Source organism: Rhinichthys klamathensis, unplaced genomic scaffold (genome assembly GCF_029890125.1).
Source record: "Rhinichthys klamathensis goyatoka isolate OS25496 unplaced genomic scaffold, OSU_Roscu_1.1 h1tg000231l_1, whole genome shotgun sequence".
NCBI classification, from domain to species: domain Eukaryota; kingdom Metazoa; phylum Chordata; class Actinopteri; order Cypriniformes; family Leuciscidae; genus Rhinichthys; species Rhinichthys klamathensis.
Window position 1 is genome coordinate 1637084 of NW_026606755.1, and position 19170 is coordinate 1656253.

The 19170-nt window shown below is 36.7% G+C and overlaps 1 protein-coding gene across 1 annotated transcript in view; it reads right to left on the reverse strand.

Moving 5' to 3' along the window:
* Nucleotides 1-19170, reverse strand: part of plxna3 (plexin A3) — a 177439-nt gene that overhangs the window by 73197 nt on the left and 85072 nt on the right. Inside the window, exons 6-8 of the mRNA XM_056265275.1 lie at nucleotides 6976-7099; nucleotides 6194-6350; nucleotides 3832-3931 (exon numbers count right to left, since the gene is read on the reverse strand). Coding sequence (XP_056121250.1) covers nucleotides 3832-3931; nucleotides 6194-6350; nucleotides 6976-7099 — 381 coding nt within the window. The remainder of the gene's footprint in view (nucleotides 1-3831; nucleotides 3932-6193; nucleotides 6351-6975; nucleotides 7100-19170) is intronic.

Below are 19170 nucleotides of genomic sequence, written 5' to 3' on the forward strand. Positions count from 1 at the left end.
TTTGTTTTTCGCTTTCCTTCCAGTTCACCAATTCGCTTCCTTCTTCCAATAAACCAATTCACATTTCCCTCCCGTTTCGATGCAAATCACAACTGGAACGGCCGAAATGGGTTTGGAAAAACAAAGGAGGCGCTAACAATGCGTGATTGTGCCCGCTGACTGGGGTAAGTGATGTAAAGCGTTCCAATGAAAGGAGGTAAATAAACGAGGGGGTTCCTGTCCTCCGGGACGCAACGACACGTCTCCACCCACTGCATTGACTCCACGGTGACTGAAGTGCAAATGAACAGAAATATATAGAGCGTGGATCGCTGTTAAGTCTGGCTGTGATTACAGTGTTCGGACTGAGTCAACACTCAACTCAAACGCAGGGTTTGTCAAACCTGACCCCCAAATATGATCATCCTTGTGTGAGGGACCACCAGCTATACAGTTTTATGTATAAAGACCCAATTATACGGTGAAAAATAATATTATGTAATAATATTAATATTAAATGTGTAAAATATAAAGTTTTTTCTACTCAGTGTAGTACTGTAGCCTACTGTATTTATCAAATGTATTCATTTATTAATTTTAATCAATTTATTTATTTAGTTAGTAAGTGTAATCAAATGTATTTATGCAATTTTAATCATTTAAATTAAATGTTTTATTTTTATTTATATTATAATTAAATGTATTTTTCCTTCAATTTAATTTAATTTATTCATTTTATGTATTTAAATAAAGTTTTATTCATTTATTTTACATCATATTTAAATTAAATGTTATTTTAATGTTTATGTATTTATTTTAATCAAAAATCTTTTTTCAAATTATTTTGTATTAATTTGTATTAATTATTATTTAATTGTATTTAATTATTTAATTTTTATTTATTATTTAAATCAAGTTTTATTTATTACGTTTTATAAAATGCATTCGTTTTAATTATTTCAAATTAAATGTTATTTATTTTTTAATATTTTTTATTTGAATCAAATGTATTTATTTTAATTAAATTAAATTAAATCTATTAATTTATTATCATTTATATTTAAATATAATTTATCATCATTTATATTTTGTTAGTTTAATCTTATTTTTTATTTATGTTTATTTTATAAATAAAGGTGACTTGACTAACCAGAAGCAGAAGGCCGCAAGAACTGAGTGCAAATATGACCTGCATCACAGATTGAAATCATTCCAGCAGCAAACAGCTGGACCGCACCGCAATTACACACCAGCGCAAACACCTCTGGAGCAATTACACTCATTTACTGACCACAAGCCGAGCCGCAACTCACGCTTTTTTTACTGCCAGTGGGAACGTATTGTGTTATTCTAAGAGAAATGATGATTTCAGCAGGAAGTTTGCTGGTTTCTGAGAAATTTACAGATGTTCTTATTTTGTTTTGTTTTTAAATGAGGTTCTCAAAACTATGGAAGCTTGTTTCTGCCACTGAATAAAAAATAAAAAAGGTAATTTCGACTTTTTATCTCACAATTCTAACTCGCAATTGTGAGGGAAAAAAGTCGGATTTGAGAGAAAAAAAAGTCAAAATTATCTTTCACATTTTTTTTTATTCCATGGTGGAAACAAGCCACCATACAAAATTCAAACATCCAATTAAAAAAATCCTTTGGAACCCAAGCAAAACACCTCTTGAAAAAATGATTTAACTTTTACATTAATGTTGCTAAAGTGGACACAAAAAAGCATTTGTATATTTGCACTAGACTTAAAAAAAACACCTTCTGACTACAGGCAAAGATCCTTGGCTTTAAGGTCAAGGTCAAGGTAAACTTTATTATCCTCAAGTAGGACATTCATGTGGTCACCATTACACGCTCCACTGTTAAAAAACCTGCTGCATACAAATAAAAACATGAATAAGTCGGTCCATGCGGCGGACATCTAGGTAAAATCATGCTAAAAGAAAAACTAATCCAGGCAGGTCCAGTAAATGCACGCAGGCAACGTCTCGATCAAAAACTGATTGTCATCATAACTGAGTAAAGTTCTACAGACAGTGGTGAAGGGAAGGTACAGCATTGTGTTCCCATTTACTCCAACGGCAAATCCACTACAGTGTTTCTATGACTGTAATGGTCGGTCAGAAGAGAAAAAGATGCCAGATTTGCAATCACTTCTTCAGATGTTGTATTAGAAACACCCACAAAAGTGACTAGTTTTCTGAAATTTTATTGCCAAGGTAATATAACACAAAGTATAGTGTTATAAATGTACATAAAATTATATATATATAAAGATTTTCATGCTAGTAACTGTGGAAACACATCACCACAGTCTGTGAATATACTGTATATAAATTAACTTAACATTCAGAAATATTAGCAAGGAAAAGAAGAGATATTAACGAATACAGCTCAGTGACTTTTTTTAAAATCTTAAGCATTCTAGATAAAATTTTGCATGTGGTTTTGATTACATGATTACACACACACACAAACACTTCACTATCCATGAACATCTGTCTAATCCCGCTCAAGCTATTCATCATGGCACAGCTGTGTTGTGTTTGTGTGTATCAGTAAAAATAATTAAATTTCCGCCAACATGATTTCACCAAAATGTGACTTATGTTGCCATAAAGAATGCTAAGTAATGCACAGGTAACACTTTACAAAAAGGTTATATTTGTTTTACATGAATTTATGCATTTAATATTATGAACTATCAACGAACAATAACTTTTCATAGCTTTTATTGTTTACTGTTTTGTCATTTTAGTTCAAAATGCATTAGTTATCTTTAACGTTTCAAGTTAAAAAAAAGATTAAACAAGATTAATAAATGCTGTAAAAATACTGTTCATTGTCAGCTCATGTTAACTAGTGTGTTAACTAATATTAAGGTAGGTAACTCTTTTTTTTTTTTTAAGTGTTTACCATTTATACTGCAGACAGTAAATCTGGAATGATTTTACCTGGATTTGAACCTGCAACCATCATATTACCCACCCAGAGCTTTAAAGTGGACCTATTATGCCCCTTTTCACAAGATGTAATACAGGTCTCAGGTGTTCCCAGAATGTGTCTGTGGAGTTTCAGCTCAAAATACCCCATTTATTATAGCGTGTCAAATTTGCCCCTATTTGGGTGTGAGCAAAAACACACCGTTATTGTGTCCCTTTAAATGCAAATGAGCTGCTGCTCCCGCCCCCTTTCCAGAAGAGGGCGGAGCCTTTACAGCTCATGCTTCAGAAGAATGTCATGCATTGAAAATATCAGAAGCCAGTAGCAGTGTTCAGCCTTACATGTTCGAACCAGAGTCGGACAATGATGGAGAGACTCAGAAAGAAGTTACAACTTTTAGAATGCAACTGGACGTTTCTGAATGGTTAGTGAATAAATGTATGTAGTTGTTGTGGAGTTAAGTTGAGAGGGGCTTCTCTCTACTCTTACGTGAGAGTAGGTGGAAATGTGAAACCGTGGGTGGATTTTTACCATTATAGGCTGGTTCATAACACACACTGTGGACACAAATCATATTTCAAACACCTTATTAAAGTGTATTTTGCATAATAGGTCCACTTTAACCATTGGGCTTCAGTTTGCTCTCTTCACTAGCATGTTTTCGAGAACTTTCTCTTCACTAAAATTACTTAGATTTTTTTTAAGTGAATATTTCCAGCAGCTGTGCTGGCTGTTTTAAGAGCAAAGACACGAAAAGTGCTGAATCAATTGAGGGGGAAAAAATTGTAAAAATACTGACAAAGTGGATAACGGCTGTGAAGGAAACTATTTCAATGACTGCGAATCCAATCACACCCGACTGGCAGTTTCACACGTCACAAAGACATCTTTGACCGGCGCACTTACGATTGCAAGACGCTGCAGTTGTAGAAGACGAAATCGGTGGTGATGAATTTGAGGCCCGTCTCTTTGGACTTCAGAGAGAGCTTCACGACCCGTTTATCGCCTGGAAAAGAATGGAAAGAGACAGTAATGAAGAGTTAGGCGGAGAAAATGCATGAGAAATGAAGTTAGCATGAGAAGGGTCAATTGAACTCGCACTGATGGTCTAATGCAGGCTGAGCCGTGACTGTGCCGCGCTCCGCACATATACTCAGTAATGTTCACGTTTGGAATATATTTGATTGCGAGACCATTTATCCACTTCTTCCATCTGTGAGCGAAATGCACTTACGTTTCAAACTCAGCAACCCTTTTGCGTTCCATAATGACTACATCTCTGCCCATCAAATTATACTTGTGGGCCTCTCTTCACTATAATTGACATAATATTTCCATTTGCACATGCAATAATTGTTATTAATGGGACTACCAGGCTTCCGGAGTCTAAAAGTTACCATCATGAGATTTGGAATTCTTAGAGTACCTTAAAAACCAGAAAAATGAAAAAGGGGAAAAATGAACTTAAGTCTCAAAGCTTCAGGAGGCTCTGAAGATATTATCAGTCATCAAAAAAAAAAAAAAAAAAAGGCAGGCACAAAATGGAAAAAACGGAAGGAAAAAATTAAATTAATTCAAATTAAATTGTATTTCTAAAGCACAAATTGCTCCACAGCAGCTCTAAAGAGCACAGCAGCTTAACAGACTTGGTCAGAGTAGATGTATTTAATGAAAACGAGGCCGTGGGTGACAGTTGTACAGTCCGTCCGATTGTCGGAAGACTGGAAATGTCTCTCCACAAACTTTCAAATGGACAAACGGCATGGAAAACAGGGCTTGTGAAAATAGAAGGATCTAATCAGATTGTGCTTGTTTTTGTTCACACCAAATGAAATATGGCATAAACATAAATTTAAGCAATAAATAAAAAAAACTTAAATATATAATATAAAATAAAATGTTTTTGAAAGGCTGCATTTATTTGATCAAAATACAGAAAAAACAGTAATATTGTAAAATGATAAAAATTACAAATAACTATTGCAATTTATTCCTGATTCAAAGATGAATTTTCAGCATCATTACTCCAGTCTTCAGTGTCACATGATCCTTCAGAAATCACTCTAATATGCTTATTTGCTGCTCAAGAAACATTTATTATTATAATCAATGTTGTGATGCTTACATCTTTTTGTGAAAAATATTTTTGTAACATTACAAAATGTCTTTACGGCCACTTTTTATTAATACTTCGATGAAAAAAAAAGTATTAAATGCTTTAAAAAAAAAAAAATCTCATTGACCCCAAACCTTTGACCAGTAGTGTATATATTATCAATGAGGCTTGAAATCCAATATCCAGTTTTCACTAAAAATATTTACATGGTGGTAAATAACAAAAAGACAAAAAATGGTGTACAAATGTGCACAAATAAAAATGAGAAGAAAATAAGAAAAAAGCAAACGTATAGGGGCGTTACTGCCGAGGAGGCAAGGGAGGCAGTGCCTCCTCAAAAAATCGGATGAGAAAATTATCCATATTACAAAAATTAAACAATTTTTTTTTACTGTCCAATATTCCATTCATTCCTTTAATCTGAATAGGTGATATTGGAAAGGTAAAACCCCAAGATGTAAAAAGCAAACTGAGAACGAAACAATGGGAGGAACCAAGACTCAGCAGGAGTATTGTAAAAATTATTTACAATATTAGCCATGTGATATGATGATGATTAAAGAAGCTATTAGTGCTGACAGTATGTCATCAACCAACGAGATCAACTATCTGTGATGGTCAGCTTTTCGTTTAGAGCATGAGGAAACATTCTTTGCTGTTTGGACCTTATCAGGGTAGATTTCACATTTATTTTAACATGCATGATAATTGTTGTACTTGATGTTGCATTGAAAAATACATATTTTTCCACACATTTCTAGTGGACTAAAATGGTGAAAATATGGATTTTGTAAATTAGACGTGGTGTAGGACATTAATGCAACCTGTTGAATGAATTACACATCTGTCCTTCAGCCTCGTTTTCAGTCAAATGAAACACTGTTTTACCCTTTCTAAGACTCTTAGTTACTATAGATGATGGTTCAACCCTGGAAAAGTAGAGGAAGAGTGGAATTTCAGTAGTTGATGTTGCACCTGATATCTTTTAGCTGACACAACTAACGCAACATGGGCAGAGAAAAATAACCAATAATATTTCAGCTTTTTATGATCCAATCAAGTCTCATCCTACATTATTTCAATTTCCAGTCAAAAACACAAATCACATTACGGATGTCAAATGCATTTTGAATGGCCCTTCATGTCTCTTACCGTATCCCTGGGTGACATATGGGACGTCCCGCAGGGATGGGGACATGCAGTTGATTTGTCCTTTGTCCAGAACTTCTCCAGGACTTTCTGTTAGCTCCTCAAACACACACGTCACCCCAACTGAGAGGTTCGGGACGTTAGCTACCTTCACACTCAGCTGAAACACAAACACACACAATCTCCTGTCAGATATGCAAGATCATCACATGACCAGCTTGATTAAAATGCGTGAAAACAGCATTTCGTCATGGCACTGTTAGCAATAACGGACAAAATGAAAATCCTGCCATCATTTCCTCACACTCATGTCATTTTAAAGCTGTATTACTTTCTTTTTTTATAAGAAAAACATAAGATGAAGACTGAAGAATATGCTAGCTGATAAATAAATAAATCTCTGAGCTTCCCCCCCCCCCCCATTTAATTAAATAAATCACCATAAAAACATAATAAAAACCTTCTGAAGCCATACTATCTATCCATCCATCCATCCATCCATCCATCCATCCATCCATCCATCCATCCATCTGTCATATTGATTTAAATAAACTATATTTTATATTTACTCATTAATTCAGGTCAGTTCATAATACATTAATGCTATTGTTATTATTATACAGTAACTTTTTTTTTATCAAAGAGTTATAGCAATATACTGTAAAAGCAATACTCGTAAAGGACGCCGTTGTGAGTGTCCATGATAAAAATGCATTATGAAGACAGTTACGGCGCTATACTAGAGTGATTTTATGCTTCTGGAGTAGCATATAAAATTCAATCACCTGTGTCGAAGCGGAGGTCACAGACATGTTATCAGGAGTGACAGTGATGTCAACACACTGTTTCAGCTCCGTACTGAAGTGAAGCGGCTCGGTCCACTTCTCACAGGCTTCCTTTCTGGAGCACCTGGAAACAAACAAACAAACAAACGGATGAGTAACCCGAAACATCCCGGCCCGCACAATAGCCTGCAGTTGGCGGCGCTCGCTTGATAAGAGGCAGCGGCCCGTCTCGTTCAAGCTTCAGTGAGCATGATTTTGCTTTTCCCTGTCCACTCAGACCAATGCATGTCAAATATCCACAGATACCCACAGTCCCAAAAAATGGATCAACACTACAAAATGATTTTGATGCTGCCGATATGGAGCAAATCACAAATGGATTTGTATCTGTGGCTATGTGTGGTCAGGGCTGCAGTTCATTATTTACACATGATAGTGACAAAAACATGGAGCAAGGAGGTAAACAATGCGGTAAAACTTAGTTTGCGGTTGCAAAGCAATGTCGCATTATAGAATGAATACAGCTGCATTAATATAGAAGTTAATCAGCTTGAATGTTGCTCATCCAATCAAAATTGAGAGTCAGAATCATACTTTTTATACTGTTTTTAACTATACAATAATTAGTTTTAAACAATCTGATCTTAAGTTTCCAAATAATAATAAAACAAAATTTGAAAACAAAATAGCAAATTGCAAAATATGTAATTACCCAGGTGTAGAGATATTTGAGACATTTTAATTGGAATCACAATAAAAATAACCATATATCGATATACTCCGTTTCTACAATATAAAATTACAGTAACACTTTACATCAAGGTTCAATTCATTAATATTAGCGGATGCATTAGATATCAAATTAACAAATGAACAATATTTGTTAGCACGTTACAATAAGGTTCCATTAGTTTATGCATTAACTATGATTAACTAACAAGCAAATCATTTGTTACAGTGTTTATTAATCTTAGTAAACGTTAGTTAATGAAAGTACAACTGTTCATTGTTAGTTCATGTCAGCTCAGGTCTAAATCTATTAAATAACTTGAACAGGTACAACTTTTAATACATTTTAATAATGTAATAGTAAATGCTGAAATTAACATTAAGTACGTTTAAAAAAAATGCTTTAGAATTATTTTTCATTATTAGGGTTAGCAGTTAAATAATATTAACAAATGAACCTTATTGTAAAGATCAACTCAATATTTTAAAAAACATTTATTAATATAGGTTAATGTTAATCTCTATTTATTACTTCATAGTTATATTTAATTTATTAATACATTATACATATTAAATGCATACATAAAACATATTATATATTATAAATAAATAATATATAATATGTTAATAACAAAATAAATATTCTATATAAATATTAAATGTAAGTTTACACACACACACACAGTATATGTGTATATATATATACCCATTAATTTATGTTCGTTCACGATACATTAACATAATTGAAAATATATTAGAAAAATTATATAAATTAACATTAAACTAGAATAATACATGCTGTACAAAATGATGTTCATTGCAAGTTAATTATACCAAATGCATTTGAATAATAATGATTTGAACCTTAATGTAAAGTGTAACCAAACCTACTCTTACAGTGATATAAGATTTTGGTCATTTTTTTCAAACCCTGAAAAGTGTAGGGGACACATTAAGGGTATTGATTATCTCCTAAAAGCGAAAGAGACGAGCACAGTAATCTGTAAGTGTATCGGAGATACGCCTCTGGTGCACACACTCTTCCTATGCGCTCTCATTTGTTTTTGCCGCCGAGCGTCCGTGTGGGAGTGAGCTGGCCTGGTTTCCTCATAAGTACATCTGCAGGGAAGCTGGCAGATATTGAAACATTCATAAAACTGGCATGTTCGTTAGACGTGTTAAGTGGAGTTAAAAGTCGCCCGTGCTCGTGTTAAACCGCGAAGAGTGATGCTAATGTACACAAAGCCTCGTCATAACCCGACCCAGATCATCTATTATAACAATGTTTGCGCCACCATTCGTGTGACACGGCGCATTAAAATATGTGATCCTCACCGAAAAACCAAGTCATATTTTAGCGACTTCAGCCCTAAACGCGGCTATTGTTGATTACTGTTATATGTCAGCAGCGAGAAGTACAGTATAAGCTGATGATACATAACGAAGCTCAGTAAATTAAATGCGCTTTAATTTTGAGGCTGCTCCAGAGAGACTCTAATGAAAAAGGCACACGGAGGAGAGATAGAGAACAAGCCTGTAAAAGCTCAGCCGCCCGGATTGCATCAAACACCTCGAAACAAGACATGTGGAGGGAGGGGGGGGGGGAGCTAAATATTTGCCAAAAGCCCAGGTATCTAATTCATCACGATGTCTAAGATGACATTATTTTCCATCAGCAATAGCAAAAAGCCGCATTTTTACCTCCAGCGCGCCTGTCTGTCTGGGAAATGAAGCAAGCGCAGTCGATACTGACAAAGCCATTATTCACCAGCAATGCACACAGCAGTAATGATTTGTTTTCCCTTAATTATGCCCATATGTCTAAGGAAAGTAAAAAGAAATGGGAGCAGTCTTAATTAAAGAGATAGAAAAGGATATCTCTCGGTACATGCACCTTAAAGGCCTTCCTGCCCCTTTTTGCTTCCCCCTCCTTCCTACGCTTGTGAAATGAGTTTTTGTCCAATTAAACTGCACTTGTCTTCTTGGTGAACTGGAACTAATGTGATTTATGATACATCGACACCTTTTAAAGGTAGGGTGGTCCTAAGGTGGTTCCCAGGACACAAATACCCAGGTGACAACAAAACAACGATCCGTCGTCACGAGACACCCGGAATGTTTCCTTGAAGACCGTATTGATCCCTCTCAACAGCAAGTGGAATCTGGGACAGGACCTCAACGAGGGCTGTAAATCGCCCATGACAGGAAGCATACGGTGAAACAATGCTCGATGTAAGCAAGCATTCGTTTAGTGCACACTTTTGTTTGATGTGACTTAGGGGACATGTTACAGGGACAAACGTGGTTTTGCTCAAGCGCATACTCGGATTGAACCGGAAACCTTAGGAAGGTTATTCCTAGCCAAGGAATAGATCACCCCAAAATTTTTTATCATTTAATAATGTTCAGGTTGCTCCAACCTTGTATGATTTATTTTTATATTTATCTCATTTTTATTTTATATAAATTTGTTCATTTTGCATCATCTCTTGCATAATAAATACATGGTCAATATGACGTTTTTCACTTAAAATTGCATTTGCACATAACCATATTTAAACTAGAAAATGTGGAAACCAATGAATTTTGATATCACTGACATCACACAGAGTTTGAACATGTGCATGCAGGAATGACATTTCGTATGATTTCATTTTCGGTTTACTTAAAATGCACATACATTTTAATTATTAATATTGTATAAATATTTATTTACATTTACTAACACAAAATAAGATATTACAATATAAATAAATCTCCGAGCTGCTCTTTTCCATGCAATGATAGCACGAAAAAAAAAAAAAGCACAATAAAAGTGGTCCATATCTTCGGAAGTCATATAAGAGCTCTGTTGTTTTTCACTGAAAATCTCATTTGCACATGCACATATTTAAACTAGAGGGCATGTGGCATTTGCCGTCATTGACGTCAAGCCTGGCGCAATGCATCCTGACACACCAAATCTGAATATGTGCACGCATGAATGACATTTCACATTCATTCATTTAGCAAACATATCCAACATGATTCACAAGATTCATTCAGCAACAAGTAAATGCAAAGTAAGAGCTATTGAGATCTATGGCTGGTTGCATAAACTGCTTAGACTAGTCTTAAAAGTATAATTTTTTTCTTCAAAACTGGTCCTAACCTTAAGGCAGTTACATAAGAAGGTAGAGCAGTCTAATCTGAATCGGAAAAGAAAGACTTATTACCTCTTCCAAACTAGTTCTTAAGACATAGCCTTAAAGCAACACCAAGTAACTTTTCCTCTGCGGTCGCCCTACAGGTTGGAAGCGGAATTGTCCATTACCGCTGTGGTAAATAATTTAGCCAACCGCAGCCTACTGTCGCACGCACGCTCGTTGTTTATTCAGCACCGGCTTTGGAATGAACGATGTCCACAGACAAGGTAGAGTATGTTGCATGATTTCATGAAAGTATGATGTATTGCGACTCAGAAACGAGGAAAAACTAAATAATGACTATTGTAACGCTTGACGTAAAGCAAGTCAAATTTGTATTTTTCTTATGTCTCATTAGAACTACAGAAACGCGACCCGATCTGGCAATCTTACATAGCGTGGATACAGCAGATATAGGACCGCAAAGCGAATCCAGAAGTGCCTTTCACCCTGTTACGACTTAATGAACCACTGAAACGATTTTGGAAACATTATTTTAAGGTAAAAAATCTCACCTAGTGTTGCTTTAACATAGAGGCTAAGTTTATGCAACTTGCCCCAGGTCTGTTAATCACACAAAGCTTATGTCTTACTTCAAAATACTTGGAATATATTCCGTGAGTCATACGGGCTACTTTAATAGAGCTTTTAAAATGCTTTTCCTGTATGGAAAACAGCTGCTTGAAGGCTCTTGAAAATACCTGCTACTTCCGCAGAAGAGAGAAAATCATATGGGTTTGCAATGACATGAGGGAGAGTATTTTTGGTTGAACAGACTTTAACCTTCCAAGCTCCCTTAATTTCCCTCGTCTCTCCAACTGAGCTAGTTTGAGGAGTGGTAGTGCAACTGATTCCATTTGAAGCGACTCATTTCCCCCCAGCTGAGATCTCCACTCTCTGAGTACCAGCTTGGCTATTCCAATTTTCTAAGAAATCTATTACGCTTCCATATTCGGTGTCCTTCTTATGATGAACATTCCAGGATGTTTTCCACTGGTCTCCCATCATTCCAAGTCCAAGTAATATTGCTTTATTATCTCTAAGGTCACACTGAACCCTCTGTAAATTAAGAACTAGGGCAGAAACAGAATGAAAACCTTGAAAACTCCAGCGGCCTTTCATGATGGAGAACTCCGATAGCGGCGCTCTAAGATGACTGGGTGGACAGGTTGCTAAGATCGAGTGAGGGGTGAAAGACAGGGCGAGGAAAAATCGATGAAGTGCATTAATTGATATACGTAAAGGACTAAGTGCTCGGAGAGTCTGGGTCAATTGTCTCTTTGACTTTGATTAGTGAGAGGAACAATAGGAGACCCGTCCACCTGTTTGAGTGAGGGCTTATTGACAAGACAACAGTTTTTCTGGGTTCCTTTCAGGAAGCCTGTCTGGTCAGTGTTGGGGAAGTTACTTTTAAAAAGTAGTGTAACTCGTTACTCGTTACTTCTTTTAAAAAGTAATCCGTTACTTTACTTAGTTACCCCATATAGAAAGTAACTTTTTCCGTTACTCGTTACTTTTACGTTACTTTTATGTTGCTTGACTTTGGGCAGAACCCAATATCTGTTCCTAAATGTGTAGGCCTACATAAAGTTCTACTATGCATAATCCATATATAATGCCATAAATGCATAATGCATTTATAAAAAAAAAAAATATTTATGAAGAAATGCCGGTTAATGGATAGGTATATGCATGGGCGGCGCTAGGGAGGGGCTAGAAAGAAAGCCGCCAAGAAAGACCAAAGCACCCCGTTAGCACCCCCAAAAATTATTTCTGGAAGTAATTATATTCAGGCTGTATTCTATGGAAGTCCTGAACTGCATGGTGAAGAAAAAAAAAGAAAACTTATCTTGTTATTTAGACATAATAAGGGGACATTCTAATCTGCATTAAGCCAAATTAAGCGTTCTTATAATGGTTTTCTATGGGAGGAAAATGCTCAACGTGTAATTAAACACGTTGCGTTCATATTCTGGGCTCATCTGATTTTTTGTACATAGTATAGACTTTATTATGATTTTAGTATCATAATGATTAATAAATGCACGCACAATTATCCGTGAACTTGATAAATGTTGCAGATATGTTTTACTATGCACGTAAACAAATGCCTTTCAACTTATGTGCAAAATTCAGAACCAAATGAATGTGCACCAATATACAAATAGAGAGTCTGTAGGCCTACTATAGCCTACGTGTTGTAGCCATTAAATAAGCGCATTTAGTTTCATATTTGTTAAAATATTATAATGTTATTTTTTTTCCATCTATGCTGATTATGAAAAGTGAACAGCGCGAGTAAGATGGATGTGCAATATATCGGGAGACATTGAGTCAATCAGACATGATTTTGACCACTTCATTAAGTTTTGTTTTGAAGAAAGCCTTTCTTTAAAGCGAATTTCGTTTTGTATAAATTGTATCTTAATTTTAATCAATTTTTTATCAACCAAATGCCTGCAAGTAAGAAGCAAATATAGGGGACAATATAATCATGGAAGCGCCGGCGTGGTCACTTGCATTGCACGTGAACTGGAGCATCTCATCATAAATTAACCGAAACTCAACGTATAGAATTTAAGCTTGAAATGTCTTTAAACGAAACAATTCAAAACGAAAAGAAATAGGCTACTCTCTGATTATGAAATCCATTTTGTGCATTTCTCTCTGGGGCGTTCACTATGGAGATGGCGATCGCGGTCAAATCTTACTTTGTAACGCGTTACACACAACACTGGTACATGACCTTTACGGTTTGCAGACATCAGTCATCAGAGATTTAAACGATGTTTTTCTTTCACTTGACTTTCACCACTTGGTTTCAATCTTTCAGAAGCACAGACTGAAGTGACGTCACTTTCTACAGTACAAACATCTGATAAATAACCTAAAAAAACGGAATCATACTGTGCATTGTAAATAATGTTATAAAATTGTAAAAATGTAAATGCTTGCAGATGAATAAAAGAAATTGAAAATGAGATTTAAATTAAAATTAAAATGTACATATTAGATAAGTGTTTTGAACATATAATAGACAAGTACTTTAATAAAATGAACATATAAAACATATTTGAACACTTCGTGACATTTTCTGACTCCCCTCCAAAACACCCTTAAGTGGCTCAATATTATTCAGATCTGGTGACTGTGCAGGCCACGGGAGATGTTCAACTTCACTTTCATGTTCATAATACCATTTTGTCACCAGTCTTGCTGTGTGTTTTGGTGCATTATCATGCTGATACACGGCACCAGCTTCAGGGTACAATGTTTGAACCACTGGGTGCACATGGTCCTCCAGAATGGTTCGGTAGTCTTTGGCAGTGACGCCCATCAAGCACAGTCGGGAATGCCATGATATTGCAGTCCAAACCATCACCGATCCACCCTGTGCTTCACTCGGGGCAGCAACAGTCCAGATGTTACGCCTCTTTGGGGCTTCTCCACACCAAAGACAGTGAAAGTGGACTCATCAGAGAGCAAAACATGTTTCACGTTGTCCACAGCCCATGATTTGCACTGTTGGCACCAATGAAACCGGCATTTGGCATTGGCAGAGTGACCGAAGGTTTGGCTATGGCAGCCATAACATTAATATTAACCCTATGGAGCTCCTGACGAACAGTTTAGTTGAAAACAGGAGAGTTGAGGTGCGCATTTAATTCTGCAGCTAGGGTTTTATGCTTTTTGGATACAATCCGGGTTAGTACCTGCCTGGACATCCCTTTCAGACCCTTTCAGCTTCCTCTTGCGTCGACAGTTACTCCTGTTGGATATGGTTCATCCTACGTGGTGGTGTGCCAACATTACCATGGATACTACAGCTCCTGATACACCACAAAGACTATCAGTCCTGGTCACAGATGAGCCAGCGAGATGCACACCAACAATTTGTCCTCTTTTGAACTCTGATATGTCTCCCATTATGTTGTGTAGACTGCAATATTTTATGTACAGCTGTGCTATTGCTCAGCTAAATCAACTTTCACACTCTGCTCTTATTGATGGAAAGTTAAATCAGTGAAGATTGGCCATGCATATATAGATGTGAAAACTATATTGGCCAGTGTTTCAGTTTCATTTTCCAAACCTTGTACTGTATATGTATACATGCGTTTGTGTAGAAACATTTGAAAAACATCTTAAAACCACCGGATTCACATAGGTGTTGGATGTTGAATGGCATGGTATTTTTTGCAAGGCAGAAGATGCTCGAAAACATGTTCCAGATGAATGGATGTCTTAATGACATCTGTGTGCTATCAGGCTAGAAGCATCCAGTCCTCGAGCACAATTAGCACAAGTTTCCAGTAGTGTGCTAGCTGTTAATACACCTAGAGCCGTCAGTGAGGTGAACCAGTAAATGTGCAATCATAAAAAGACCGAACCATGAATAGAACATTAATGAACACTGAGAGACACTGTTGAGAGCCGCTAACAGCGTCTACGGAGACCTGTGCGCTCTTAACAAACATAGCAACCCAACTAAACCTATGACGGATCCATCACATCAGACGAGCGAATGCGACTAGCCTGGGCGAACAATAATAGCCCTGCTGAAGCTTTTAACCACGGTCCTTTCTACCCGACACGGTACTACTAATTTTCCAGAATCCACAAGAGCCCCTCCGCAGGAACAGTAATACAATACAAACTCCACCAAATGGGGCTGATTTGAATTACACTGCAAATCCATCTTCCAGCTTCCCCTCGTTGCCATGGACACAAACCATTTCCAGAGGTACACTTTGGTGTTTTTATCCCCCATGCCCCCTTCTTCCACTCTCTCCCTTTGGCTCGGCCATGTCGGTGGCTAGAGGCTAAAGAGCTCTTGGGGAATTGAATACAAAGCCAAGACAACAACGAGGAGAATAAGATGCAGGTCAGAGCCGCCCCCCTTCCCCTCCCGAGCCAAAAAACGAGTATGCATTTGGCAGTGGCTGTTGGTGAAAGCCATCACTCATGGCAACAGTGCGCGGCGCGTTTCCCTGAGGAGAGCGGCTACTGGCAAACAAAACGAGGAAGACGCGATGAAAGGCCTCAGAAACATGGGGTTACATATGTGTGTGTAACAAAACTGGGCCACACGCCTTTATAAGCGGTTCGAACTGCCGATGAACCCTGAAATATAGCAGATAAACGAACTCTAAAATGATCTTTCAAATGAAAATGTATAATCTATCTATCTAAACTAACTGTAAAATTATCTTTCAAATGAAAATGTATAATCTATCTATCTATCTATCTATCTATCTATCTAAATCCATATATATACACAGTATATATCCTTGTTTTTAATAATAATAATAATATATAAAAAAAATTATATATAAAAATACCCACGCACGCACAATATATATATAATTTTTGGATACAATACATAAGCATACAGGGATAGTAATTATTATTTAGGATAATAAAATATAAATAGCAAATATGAATGAAATATGTATCCTATATAGTTATAGGATATAATTATTCTAATAAATAAATAAAACTGTGAATTACATTATATTACAAGAGAAAGAATAATATTTATTATGATGAATGTCATTCTGGCATTTGACAGAACACATTTGAGCTATGTTTAAAACATATAAAAAAACAAAAAACAGGACAAATATCACTCAAACATCAACGGGACAAGGAGGCACAAAAGGAGGTTTGCTACAAAATAGGCTCGTTTTTGTGATAAAAAGGTCAGAGGCTGAACATCTGCTCGACCAGCTTTAATATCACAGTGAAAACATCAGGCTGAGAATTGCGTCATCGCAACGGGAGAAATTGAGATACGTGCACATGTCCAAATATTAATTATATGGAGAAGGGTACTGTCTTGTCAACAAAAGAACATAATAACCAGTGAACAAAACAACAGGGTGTGCCAGTCATTATTCGGCATTATGTGTGCTGATAAAAGACGATAGATCCACAGGACACCCACTACAAAGGCTATCTGGATTTGCGAAACTGAAATAAACGAACACAAAAGGTTAAGAGCAACCGTTCCAGTAATTATAAATCGTGTTATGGTGAGATGGGAGGGATGGGCGTCATTTTTTTGAAGGCTCTTCGTGTTGGCTGTCATTGACGCGAGAGAAAGACAATGAAACTGATGCGAATGAAAGAATGGGATAGAAAAAAATAAAATTCTCTACATTTCCAAAGCAACAACAATATATAGTTCAAACCAGATATTGTCAACAAGCCGCACAATTTGAGGTATTATTCATGTCCATAACTCTAAGTATGAGCTACAGTAATAGTTCTAGAATAATAATATACGCTAAGGGGTTTAAAAATGAACCATGACTCGTGACACTCGCTCAAAGATCACCTCTCTGCTTTCCGTGCCGCTGGAGAGGAAGAGCGCACATCAAAATCAGAGAATAAAGCAACACATGTACAACTCTAGGTCAACCCACAGGCGCACACACATGTACACGAGGAGCAGTGCATTATGGGATTTGTCTGTTCTTCTCACTTCAAACTTTCCTCCTATAAAACAGTGATGTAAAACCATATGTCTGTCTAACCTCATCCATCTGTACACTGACACCAGATCCAATTTCATTCTTCTCAACAGAGTTTCAGCCTGATAAAACTGCCAGTAATTGGACATTACAAAGTGAGAAAAATGTCATCAAAATATCTGTGTGCAACTGAAGCAATTTGAGAGAAAAGTTTTAGAGTTTATAGAATTGATTCAAAGGTTCTATTCAGCGTCATTGCAGGACTGTTATTGAATTTACAGGTGCTGCTGATGCTTTTGATTCACTGAAAAGAATTGGCACAGAGTCATTCATTCAGATTCCCGAACAACTGACTCGCCATTTATAGTGAATCAAACACTGGCTGTTCATTCGAGAACACGCACTAAAAATACACACTATTTTATAAAAATAACTACATACATACACAAACATATATATATGCATGTGTGTGTGTGTGTGTGTGTGTGTGTGTATATATATATATATATATAAACAAACTATGGATTGTTCAAATCCCTAACCTTAAGTATTAAACCTAATGAATGATACCTCAAATTGTGCAGTTTGTTAAGGTGGTGAGTTTAAAGGGGCAGGCATCTCTCCCTTTCTTTAGAAAATATAAAAATTTAGCTGACTGAATATTACCAATACACAACCTGTTCCAATTCTGGTACCAAAAAGCCACAATAATTACCTAAGAATTCAATGCAATAAAGCAATGGTTTTAATAATCAACAAAGCACTCTGGTGTCTGAGATTCTCAAAGAAAGCTCAATTATTTTTGATAGAAACCTTGTTTGTATGACCCTCCATCTCTGTACTGCTAATTATCCTGCTAATGCAGTTGTTCACAATCCATTTATGAGTTATACTTCATTGTTTTATTTTATTATGCTAAAACCGGAACTCATAAAATGTCACTGTTTTAAAATATTTAACCAGTGGGAGTTAAACAATCACCATGCAACCTGAGTTAATATACTGCAACACTCCAAGCTGTACTTTAATAAAACAGACTCGACAGCCCTGAGCGGCGGAGACACTCGTGTGCCGGCAAGTCTCAAGGTCGCCTTTTCACTGTCAAAGCAAAGAGTTTCCATCGAGCCTGCAAAGTCGCACCAGTCTGAGAGCCAGAAAGCGTGTGACCTGACAATGTATTGTCAGACTCCTATGTATCATATCCTTTCATTCACACATCTGTCATCAAAGCACGAATACAGAGTGGCCGGGCAGGTGACGAGCTGGCTGAGGTCAAAGGTCAGGCTCTATGGCGCTCAGAAACAGAGTTTGTGCGTGACGAACACGTCGGCCATTAAATCCGCCGCTTTGCTTGATCTTCTGCTAATTGCACTGCGCAGCGACTGTCACAAGGTCATGTAAAGTCTGGGGATATGCCATTAATATGCAAACAAATGTCATTTTCCAATGGGTGCAGTAAAGGCTTGCACTAATTATTCCATCAATCCCAGATTTACATCTTAATTAAAGATTTTTATCTCAGTGAAGGTATGGCGACGGTGGAAAATAGAACGGATGGGAGGTTTTTTTCTCTCTCTCTGACGCGTTAAACTCGACAATGGTCTAGGAAGGCAGAACAAAGCGCTTTATCACCTCTGGATAACTTTATCTGCGTCTATAGCCGCTGTCAAAAGCATGGAAATGCTACGACTGCTGACTCTGGATCCGATTTTTGTAACCGAACGCGGTAACTGATGGAGTTCGGGTTCCTTGCCACTGTTGCCTTTGGCTTAGATGGGGTTTAAAAGACACATAAGAGCTTTTCA